At 38.5% G+C, this 12,293-nt stretch overlaps 1 protein-coding gene across 15 annotated transcripts in view; it reads right to left on the reverse strand.

The window, feature by feature from the left end:
- Nucleotides 1–12,293, reverse strand: part of RPAP2 (RNA polymerase II associated protein 2) — a 108,436-nt gene that overhangs the window by 44,619 nt on the left and 51,524 nt on the right. Inside the window, exon 12 of one of the 15 annotated variants that reach the window (XM_043460658.1) lies at nt 3,320–9,857. The exons of the other annotated variants lie outside the window; for them this stretch is intronic. Within the exon in view, the coding sequence (XP_043316593.1) occupies nt 9,836–9,857 (22 nt within the window). The 3' untranslated portion in view covers nt 3,320–9,835. Of the gene's footprint in view, nt 1–3,319; nt 9,858–12,293 lie in introns of those variants that run through there. 15 annotated transcript variants of the gene reach the window in all.

Below are 12,293 nucleotides of genomic sequence, written 5' to 3' on the forward strand. Positions count from 1 at the left end.
AGAATTGATGCTTTTGAACTGTGGTGTTGGAGAAGACTCTTGGGAGTCCCTTGGACTGCAAGGAGATCCAACCAGTCCATCCTAAAGGAGATCAGTTCTGGGTGTTCAATGGAAGGACTGATGCTGAAGCTGAAACTGCAATACTTTGGCTACCTCATGCGAAGAGTTGACTCACTGGAAAAGACCCTGATGCTGGGAGGGATTGAGGGCAGGAGGAGAAGGGGACGACAGAGGATGAGATGGCTGGTTGGCATCACCGACTCGATGGACATGAGTTTGAGTAAACTCTGGGAGTTGGTGATGGACAGGGAGGCCTGGCGAGCTGCAATTCATGGGGTTGCAAAGAGTCGGACATGACTGAGTAACTGAACTGGATTATAATCCCTCTCTCCTTTTCTCTTATGCCAACCATATGAAGTAGTCAACGTCTGCTGTGTCTAGTATCTTTACAACTGTCTACTAGTGCAGCCCTTGCAATCCGGGTCTCAATCATCATTCTATGTAAACTGCTTCCTGGAAGGTCACCCACAATCACAACTGACCAAAACATAGTGTTTATTCAGTCCTTGTCTTTGTTCAGCAAAGGATAACTGCTTGATTTTTCAGGAAGGTAGTTACCACCTCTTTCTTGAACATCAAACCCGCTTTGGATTCCTTGTCCATGTTCTCTTCCTAAGGAACACTGGGCAGTGGAAAGTGCACACATTTTGAAATCAAAGTCCCAGATGTGACCTTGGACAAAGTGCTTGTCTTCCTAGTCTCTTTCTTTTCTCTGGAAGTGGGACACCACCACTGACCTCACTGAGTTGTGAGGATCAAATGAAATAATGTAAAGAATCTAGCATAATTACACACAGATGGTGTTCAAAAAATTATTTGTTCTTCCCCCTTTCTGCTTTCTTCTGTATTGCTCAGGCAGCCTTGGCATAGAGGCAGCTCTGTTTCACTGCATTTAATACTCTCACTCATCTCAATAATGACTATGATTTTTCTTGCCACTTGGTAGCTTCTATTCCACCTTTTCAATTGCCTTAACCCTAAATCTTTTTAATACATTGTCTAGGTTTGTCATGGCTTTTCTTCCAAGGAGCAAGTGCCTTTTTATTTTTGCAGCTGCAGTCACCGTCTGCAGTGATTTTGGAGCCCAAGAAGATAAAGTGTCACTGTTTTCATTCCCCACCATCTATTTGCCATGAAGTGATGGGACCAGATGCCAGGATCTTTGTTTTTCGAATGTTGAGTTTTAAGCCAGCTTTTTCACTCTCCTCTTTGGCCCTCATCAAGAGGCTCTTTAGTTCCTCTTCACTTTCTGCCATTGGAATGGTATCATTTGCGTATCTGAGGTTGTTCACATTTCTCCCGGCAATCTTGATTCCAGCTTGTGATTCATTCGGCCTGGCATTTTGCATGATGTTCTCTGCATAGAAGTTGGTAAGCAGGGTGACAGCATACAGCCTTTACGTACTCCTTCCCCAGTTTTGAACCAGTCCGTTGTTCTATGTCCGGTTCTAACTGTTGCTTCTTACTTGCATACACATTTATCAGGAAGCAGATAAGGTGGTCTGGTATTCCTGTCTCTTTAATTTTCCAGTTTGTTGTGATCTACACAGTCAAAGACTTTATTTAGTGTAGTCAACAAAGCCGAAGTAGATTTTTTTCTGGAATTCCCTTGCTTTTTCTGTGATCCAACAGATGTTGGCAATTTGGTCTCTGGTTCCTTTGATCTTTCTAAATCCAGCTTGAAGATCGAAGTTCTCAGTTCACTGCTGAAGCCTAGTTTGAAGGATTTCAAGCATAACCTTGCTGGCATGTGAAATGGGTGTAACTGTGCGGTAGTTTGAACATTCTTTGGCATTGCCTTTCTTTGGGATTGGAATGAAAACTGACCTTTTCCAATCCTGTGGCCACTGCTGAGTTTTCCAAATTTGCTGGCATATTGAACACATCACTGTTAACAGCATCATCTTTTAGGATTTGAAACAGCTCAGCTTGGAATTCTATCACCTTCACTAGCTTTGTTTGTAGTAATGCTTCCTAAGGCCCACTTGACTTCACACTCTAGGATGTCTGGCTCTAGGTGAATGACCATTACCATCATAGTTACCCAGATCATTAAGACCTTTTTTGTACAGTTCTCCTGTGTATTCTTGCCACCTCTTTTTAATCTTTTCTGCTTCTGTCAGGTCCTTGCCAGTTCTGTCCTTTATTATGCCCATCTTTCATGATATGTTCCCTTGGTATCTCCAATTTTCTCAAACAGATCTCTAGTCTTTCCCATTCTAGTGTTTTCCCTCTATTTCTTTGCACTGTTCACTTAAGAAGACTTTCTTATCTCTCCTTGCTATTCTCCGGAACTCTGCATTCAGTTGGGAGGTGTATCTTTCCCTTTCTCCTTTGCCTCTAGCTTCTCTTCTTTTCACAGCTATTTGTAAGGCCTCCTCAGACAACCATTTCGCCTTTTTGCATTTCTTTTTCTTGGGGACGGCTTTGGTCACTGTCTCCTGCACAGTGTTATGAACCTCTGTTCACAGTTCTTCAGGCACTCTGTCTACCAGATCTAGTCCCTTGAATCTACTTGTCACCTCCACTGTATAATCAATTGTAAGGGATTTGATTTAGGTCACACCTGAATGGTCTAGTGATTTTCCCTACTTTCCTCAGTTTAAGCCTGAATTTTGCAATAAGGAACTCATGATCTGAGCCACAGTCAGCAGACTGTATAGAGCTTCTCTATCTTTGGCTGCAAAGTACATAATCAGTCTGATTTTGGTATTGACTGTCTGGTGATGTCCATGAGTAGAGTCATTTTTTTTTTTTAATTTTAAATTTATTTTTTAATTGAAGGATAATTGCTTTACATAGTCATCTCTTGTGTTGCTGGAAGAGGGTGTTTGCTATGACCAGTGTGTTCTCTTGGCATAACTGTTAGTCTTTGCCCTGCTTCATTTTTTACAAACCTAGACAGTATATTAAAAAGCAGAGATATCATTTTGTCAACAAAGGTCTGTATAGTCAAAGCTATGGTTTTTCCAGTAGTCATGTATGGACGTGAGAGTTGGGCCATAAAGAAGGCTGAGTGCCAAAGAATTGATGCTTTCACATTCTGGTGCTGGAGAAGCCTTTCAAGAGTCCCTTGGACTGCAAGAAGATCAAACCAGTCAATCCTGAAGGAAATCAACCCTGAATATTCACTGGAAGGACTGATGCTGAGGCTCCAATACTTTGGCCACCTGATGTGGAAAGCCGACTCACTGGAAAAGACCCTGATGTGGGGGAAGATTAAAGGCAGGAGAAGAAGGGAGCAACAGAGGATGGGATGTTTGGATGGTATCACCAACTCAATGGACATGAGTTTGAGAAAACTCCAAGAGATAGTGAAGGACAGGGAAACCTGCCATGCTGCAGTCCATGGGGTCACAAGGAGTCGGACATGACTTAACAACTGGACAATAACTACCACCTTAAATATGCCTGAATAGGAACAGTCTCAGTGCTTGGAGAACAGGTTAAATCAAATCTAGTAACTCCTTCAATTAGTTCCTCATACTCTCTTCTCTAGAAGAATCAGCATTTTCCCAGTTATCTGTCTTAATTTTGTGAAATCATGTTTGTCCCCCCCTTATCTCCATTGCTAAACTTTGTATCTGGAGCTGTAATGTCTCTCATCATCTGTGTGTCTCATTTCATTTTCATCGTAATCATTTTATTTCACTCACTCAGTGTTCTTTGGTTAACTAGGCTGTTAATAGTGGAGGACTTGAGAAAATCAATTTCATAAATGCTGTGGGCAAGAACCAGAATGCAAGGGATCAATGAAAAGCACTGCAATCACTGACAGCAGACTAGCTCCTTCAAGAAGTTCGGCAAGTGAAAGGATGATAGTCTGGGAAGCTCAGCAAGGTTATGGAGAAAGGATAGGTATTTTTTCCTTTCTGTTTTTTAAACTTTAAAAAATGAATAAGCAGTTGTAGGCAGAAGGGAAGCACTTGGGAGGCAGGAAGGAAAGAGTCAACCAAAAGTCAGAAATGATTGCTTCCTAATAATTCATTCTTTCGTTCACTGTTAGCTATTTATTTTAAATCTGTGATGCTAAAGTGCAGGGTATATAATGCTGCATAAAATCAGACATAGAACCTGCCCCTAAAATCTTCATGTTTTTTTTTGGCTGTGCATGCAGCATGTAGGATCTCAGTTCCCTGACCAGGGATCTAACTCACACATCCCCTGCATTGGAAGTGGGGAGTCTTAATACTGGACTGCCAGGGAAGTCCTAATATCTTCAAGTTGAGTGAGACAGATATTAATCAAGTAATCATACAATTCAATATAAAACTGAAAACAGGGTAAGTGCTAGGAAAGATAAGTACATGGTGTTATGGCCTATTATAAAATGTTTTGATCTAGTCAGGGAAGTCCAGGAAATGTTTTTTGAGAAAGGAACACTTCCTCAGGTTCTGAGAGATGAGGGGGAATTAACCAAAGGAATAGGAGTGGGAAGAACATTCTGGATAAAGGGAACAATCTGGGTCCTATGGTGAGAGAAAAAGATGATGAGAAGGGCTGGAGTGGTAGGAATGAGAACAAGGCAGGGTGGTGTAAGCTAAGGCTGAACCACACAGGGCCACAATAAGAGCAAGTGGAAGCCTTGGAAGGACTGGTGTAAAGTGGAAGATAGGATCAGATGTGACTCCAGTTAAGACTGATCTTCCTAAAGCACTGGCTTCAGGATAGTACTCTCTGCTCAAAACTTCAGTGACTTTCACTGTCCACTAAAATAAGTTTCCTTGCCGTTAAAGGCTCTAACTCTACAATACACCTAACTTTCCAACCACTCTTTCCAGTTCCAGTTATCTTTACTCATCACTACATCTCGTCTCTTTGCTTTTTTCATTATACAGGTACTTCCTAGAATGCTCTCAACCTTTCATTTCTATTTCTTTAAACCCTTTCTCTTTTTGGGGCCCATCACAAATCCCACTTCTGTGAAATCTTTTTTGATCTTCCTAATAGAGCTATTTTGCTTCTTTGAAGTCCCACGACAGTCTGTGTTTCTTTCTTGCTTGTAGTTACCTGTGAACATACAGTGTTCCCCTTTCCTCAGTAGTCTTGGAGGGCAGGGTCTTTGTCTTTGTTTAATCTCAGTATTCCCCACAATCTTACTGATAGCAGCTGCTCAATAAACATTTTACAGTCATATTTCTAATATTTGAAAACATTTCCATTATTGTGTAGATGCCAGCCTCTACATACTGCACAGTTCTGATGCAGTAGCAAAGTGTGAGTCTCATCATTCCTGGTATAATGTGGGCTCTTCTTATGCTGGTTTTTATGGCATGATATTAAAAACATGAAAAAAAAAAAAGGTCCTAACAAACTCTTTAGATTAAAAATCAGGGCAACAGGCAAGGTAGCTTATCAATCCTTTAGCTAACAATCAGATGGTACTATCTGAGTTGAAACACAGATTACTCTACCATACCTAGTTCAAAGAAGTTCTATCAATGAATGGTTGGGATCTTTTCATCAATGAAAGGAAAAAAAAAAAAGGCATTATTCTAGAATTACTTTAAAAAACATCCGTAAATGTGATCTGAACAAACAATCGGAAACAATTTGAAATTTAAAAAATCAACTTACACTTTCTACTTTGCTCTTCACCACCTTTAGTATAATGCTGAGGTACTAAGTCACTTCACTGTTCCCTTTGGCTTCCAGAGCAGCTTCCTCATCTTTGATGTGGAGAGCAATATAATGTCAGCAAGGTCTACAGTAGAAAGAGACTAAAGGAATCTTGGGGGTGTTCATCCCATTTACTTAAATGAGCACTCTGTAATCTTTCCACAGAAGGAATGGCTAGCAGTATTAATGTATTTCTTGCCAAGCTTAAGGACTAAATACCAAACAAAGCAGCAACACTTGGACAGTGTCACCATGGCTGTCAGCACAGTTACACTGGTTCCTATGCTAAAATAATCATCTTCACTGTCTCCTTCAGTAGCCTTTGACATACTGCATTAAAACAGTTTCTTACTTACAAGATGTCATAGTTGAATTCACACTGCCAAGTTAATTTAACCAGGATTTAGTCCCCCTCTTATTACTAACAGGACCAAAAAAATGCACAATGAAGTTAAGAAACTTGTGCAAGGCTGAACTGCTAATCCAAAGGAAAAAATAAGATATAATCCAGAATGAGAACTGAATTTAGGGTTTTTAAGAACCCTTGCATAGTTAAGGTGGTCTTTGGGGTAAGGGAATTACATTTACAAAAATATAATACTTAATGATAATTTACATAAATTTAATTTTATCAAAGGCACAAATCTAAAGTCTCAAAATTTGAAAAACCAAGAGGCATGTGAGGCTATTACTGTTAAGGATTTCTGAAAGAAGAACATACCATGAAGAAGTATATTATTATGAACTTTCTATTTCAGAACTATTATCTAGAAAACTGAGATAAAAACTTTGTTATAAAAGACCATGATAGCCAAATAAAATAAAATGTTTTTTTTCCTAACAGATGGTTTATGTCCTGATAATGTTTGCATTTAATGCTTTGGGATTACCTATTAATAAGGAAGCAGGGATGCTTTCCATTGATATTTCTAATTCAAAAGAAACAAGTTCTTTGTAGCTCACTTAGTAGTGATATATTACACACTGGTTTGCTTAAAGGGCTGGGCTATCGTGAGTTTAAACTTTATATCTAAATCCTGTTTGTGACAGCTCTATAGAGCAGCTTTGGAGATGTGTTAGAAAAACCTTTCTTAGTAATTATTGCTATGAAACAATTCTCTCAGCATAGTGGCTACAACTTTTTCAGTGCTCTAAGACAGAAATGGAACCAACCAGCAGTGTCCACAATGATTACCACACTCTTACGGTACAGAACCCGAGGCCAGGGGGTAACAGTGCCCTTAGTCAAGCCTCATGCTTCCTGGCCTCCTGGCCATGCTCTCAGTGCGCTCAGTCAGGCTGTGACGATGTCAAGAGCAGGTAGGGAGGGAGACTGACTTCTCACATCGAGGTGTGACTGGTAAGGGACAAGTGCTGCCTGCTACCAGCTGTCCCCACTGCTGTTACTGTGCTGCTTGCGAAGGGGAGGCTGCTTCATCTTTTTGCTGAAGACACTTGGTGACTTTAATATGGATTCTGGCCCAAGGTTTGGGACTCTTAGCTACTTATGGATTAAAAAAACCAATATAAAATTGCCAAAAATTTGAGAAATTTTGAGGGAAAAAAAAATCAGTGAAGAAAGTAGGCTTGGTTAAAATTTTTAAGAAGTACTATTTTTCCTTTAGAAAATATCTGGGTTCCCATACAGCTTGGTGGCTGAGGATAAAGTTACTTCAATTAAAAAACATTATATTTTTCTTATAAGTCAGCCAGCCATAAGTATAGGGGACTTAGGAATAATCTAATTATTATTTAATACTCAGTAAATAGGTACTTTACTTAAACTTCACAAGGATGTTAGTGAGGGGGCTTATTTTGCATATGTAGTAGAAATTCCTAGAACATAAAAAATTGATGTTACAGGTCCATGAAGGTCTAAATTTAATCAGAACAGCATATTTAAAGTTTGGAAAACTACAAGCAAAAGCCTGGTGGGGCTGCTGGGTATGAGGCAATTCAATCTATGGAGTCTTCACAAAGTGCCCAAGGAAATTTAAAACAGTGCATTTATTGTGAAAGACACTTTAGTAGTTCCTCAGATAAACACAGAGTTATCACAGATCCACTAATTCCACTAAGAGAATCGAAAACTTATGTTCTCACAAAAACTTACACACAAATGTTCATAAGAACCAAAGAATGGAAAGAACCCAGATGTCCATTAATTGATAAACGGATAAATAAAATGTGGTATATCCATACAATGGAGTATTACTCGGCCATAAAAAGGGATGGAGTACTGCTACATGCTACAACATGAAATGAACCTAGAATACATTAAGTGAGAGAAGCCAGACACAAAAGTCACATATTATATGATTCCATTCATATGACATGTTCAGAATAGGTAAATCCATAGAGACAGAAAGTAGATGAGTGATTGCCAGGGGATGGAGGAAGGGAAAACTGGGACTAAGGTAATGGATATGAAGATAATTTTGGGGATGATGAAGTGTTCTGGAATGAGACAGTAGTGACAGTTGCTGTATACTCACACTCACAAAACTGTGAGTGTACTAAAAACCAGTGAACTGTACATTTTAAAATAATGCATTTTGTTATATGAATTATATCTCAATAAAATTCAATTAAATATAAAATCTGTAATTATAAGGAAACAAAATTATTTCAGTGATCTGCTATTATGGTCTCAAATACTGAGAACTAAATTGGGAATATTAAGAGAAAGGCTTTGGAATACTTCTGAGAACCAATAAATTTCTAAGGAACCATATCTTCATTTTTCATGGTGTGCTCACAAATTTCTCTAAGGAAATTAGTGATGGGCGCACTATAAAAAACAATCTGCTGAAGCAAAAAGCTGTAGTCACATCTTTCTGTTCATGCCTCGTACCCTAGGGAAGTGACTCTCCTGAGTGTCTATCTGTATGATGGTTACCTAAAGTGGCTGCCCACGTCCAGTGAAGGCTTTTGTTTAGTGATCATGGTCAAGTTGAGCTTATTTAAATACCATTTCCCAGGACTTACATGCTACTCCCAGAACGACGGGAATACTCAAAGCTTTTAGGGGGAATAAACTATTGCGTGGTCTGTGTCTAGGAAGTGGGCCACAGTTCACTGGAAACAGACAGTTCAGATAAATAAAATGAAAGCAGACATTTTTGGAGATGATCTTGAAAGCTTTCCATTAGAGAACATCAAGGGCATAAAACTAGGAATAGCATATATCCATGTTAGACTACCACAAGTCACTTTCTACCCTCCATTCTTTCTAAGTAGTACAAGGTAACTAAGTATTTACTTACTTCTTCCTTCATTAGATAACCAAATCATTCCCATGGAACACAATAACACCTCTCTCTAGCTATCCACTAAGAGATGTTTGACTCCTATGTTACAGTTAGCTATAGATCATCACTTTACATAAGCAGTGGTCTTTCTACAAAGGTTCCACATTAAACTCTGGTGAAAAAATTACATTTTAGATACAAGAAGTTACTGGAGAAACTGATTCCCACTTCTGGCACAAGTGCTGCACATAAAGGAACTCAAGCCAATCAATTTGTTTCTTCATAGCCTCCTATAATTGTTTCATTTTGGCTGCCAGACTTGGTCTGGACTCTTCCCTAGATTTCTCAGCTTTCCTAACATTTGCATGTTACAGGCTCAAGTATAATGACAGAGGTCAAAGAAGACTGGGAAGACTAAGACCAAAGGGAAGAAAGGAAGGAGGAAAAGGATTGAGCTGGGGGGGGGTGGGGTGGGGTGGGGTGTGTGTGTCCTACAGCTACAAAATCTCAAAATACCAGTCAAAATCTTCTCAAAAAAACTACTGTGAAAACCATGACCATGATAAACAGTGATTCTTCAGTTTCTGTTTCCCTATACTGAGGACAGATGAGAATTATGAGGAATATAAAAACCAATATATGATACACTATGAGAAGGCATCTGAAAACAAACATACTTTAGTGTAATTTATTGGGCTGGCTCAGATAGTAAAGAGTCTGCCTGCAGTGAGGGAGACCCAGGTTTGATCCCTGGGTTGGGAAGATCCCCTGGAGAAGGAAATGGCAACCCACTCCAGTATTCTTGCCTGGAAAATCCCATGGATGGAGGAGCCTGGCAGGCTACAGTCAGTCCACGGGGTCTCAGAGAGTCTGACATGACTGAGCGACTTCACTTATTGTGCTTTCTAATCTGATGTATGAACAACACTGAAATATACAAATACATTAACAAGTTTTACACAACAGCACATTTAGGTACTAAAACATTTACAGGAGACTATACAGTTACATACATTTTAATGAAAATCATGCATCAGGACTGTGGAAAGAGCCTAATATCTTTACTAGAGCATACTGATGTGAGAAAATCAGATTCAACTTCATATTATTCAACATATAATCTGTAATCATAAAGTACTAATAAAGTTCAACAAAGACAAAGTTGCTATAGCTAAGAGCTTAAGCAATAACACCAACTACCAGGTTACTTTATTGCATTTCTAGTCAGTTATTAAAAAAAAAAAATTACTGTTAATCACCACTGTGAGTTCTTCTACATGTAAGGAGCTCTTGAGAACTTATCTTTGTTAATTATAACATTTACTAAATAAAAACGTGAGTAGCAAAGGAAGATTAATTCCTTCACTGTTAAATAAAGGTACACTGCTCAAGCTTTAAAAGGTTTTAAGTGTGCTTTAGGTAATGGCTTAGGTTTGAATACAGAGTATACATATCAATAAATGCTGCAGTCACACTGGCCATTCCACTCCTCACTATGGAATTAGTGAGAAATCTAAATGAACAGTATCAACTGATCAAGAATATCACTTTGATTTCATCAATTTCTTTGAGATTATATGGGTATAAAATTCCATCAGTGCACACTGATAAAGTACACACTGTGATTCATATTTTTAAAGTGTTAATGTCTGTGAAAGTTCAAGGGAAGTTGCCAGGAAAAGATGGTTTGCTACAGACACGCCTTATTTATTCTTAAGAAAACAGATGTGAAAATTCAGGACCCAGCTTTCTTGTCTGGACTATCATGTTTTGCTTAAAACGTTGATTTTTCCCTTCTAACATGAGTTAGATTTGAGCCATTTACTTTCCTAATTACATGTGTATAGGTATCCTCTTCTAAGTGCTTCTCATAAGGAATTTTGAAAACAGCTTTCATGCATTAAACTAATGCTAAAAATAGTAAAAATCTGCAATATTCACAAAGAATAGTACCATTGTTATAATAATACTAAACATATTACCTTACTATATTCATCTTCAGTGTCTACAACTACCATTCAGAACCTCCTTCCTAGCTATTAAGTCTTAAAGGAAGTTCACTTCTTAATATGAATTTCAGAAATGTCTACAATGACTTTAAAAATTCCATTGGCAATTTGAGAGTAGATGCAAAGATTTTCTGAATCATAGGATAATTAAATGAAAAAAGGGTAAATCCCATGTATGCCTATGCTCAATCTTAGTGGCAATAAATTAAAAGACTGAATGATGAGTTACTATTCTACAAATATGTGTTTACCTTCTTTCTTTTTATATGTACATGCCTCTTGGAATGTGTGAAGTCTCCATATTTTACCTGGATTTAAGGTTGTTTATCTAATACTAGCCTTCACACCTGCTTTTTCTTTCCCCAATGACAATAATGTCTTCCCAAAAAAGTAACTGTGGGGCTTCCCTGGTGACTCAGTGGTAAGCAATCCACCTGCCAATGCAGGAGACGTGGGTTCAATTCCTGATCCAGAAGATCCCATATGCCACAGAGCAACTAAGCCCGAGTGTCCCAACTACTAAGCCTGTACTTGGCAACAAGAGAAGCCATTGCAATGAAAAGTCTACATACTGCAACTAGAGAGTAGCCCGTTTGCCACAACTAGAGAAAAGCCTGCTGCAAAAAATACCCAGCACAGCCAATAATAAATAAAATTGTATGTATAAAAAAAGTGTGAACTGGAAGTGGGAGGAAAGAAGAGTGCAAATATAAAGTATAGTTACACTTTACAGAAGCCAGTGGGATGAGTTTTAATATGATGGATGTGTATTTTCATTTCACTCCCATCTCATATGGTAATATTTACTGTAAAATGATGATGACAGGCTAAGAAGGAAAAGGGCTATCAACTGAGCCATAGATTCCCTAGGGGGGAGAAAGATGAAAAGCTAAAGGGAATTTGCTGAGAAATGAGGAAGTAAGAAATAAAATAGTATGGGGACAGAAGTCTTAAGAGAACAAATGATGAAAAATAAGGAGAAAGGAGATTCAGTTAGGGAAGATAAAGAATGTTCAAGAGGGCCTATAGCAAAAGTTATGAGAAAATTATCAGAAAACAAGATTTGAAAGGCAAAAACAAAGAAGTACCAGCTAACTTCATGTCTACAAGTGACTAAAGATTTTAAAAGAAGTCAAAAGGGCCCTAACTGGAAAGGTTTTTAGTTGTCAAGGGCTCAAAAGTACCAAAGACTAGAGAAAGATGGGTAGATCTAACTAACTGTAGAGCTTGGGGAATAATGAAAAAGAATTCAAGGTGAATGACAAAAGGAAACAGTGTTTACTGCTACAACCTTAAGCTAGATTACATAATGTGAAATATGCAATACACCTAAAATGTGCACAGTTTTGTTTCT

This window comes from Cervus canadensis, chromosome 2 (genome assembly GCF_019320065.1).
Source record: "Cervus canadensis isolate Bull #8, Minnesota chromosome 2, ASM1932006v1, whole genome shotgun sequence".
NCBI classification, from domain to species: domain Eukaryota; kingdom Metazoa; phylum Chordata; class Mammalia; order Artiodactyla; family Cervidae; genus Cervus; species Cervus canadensis.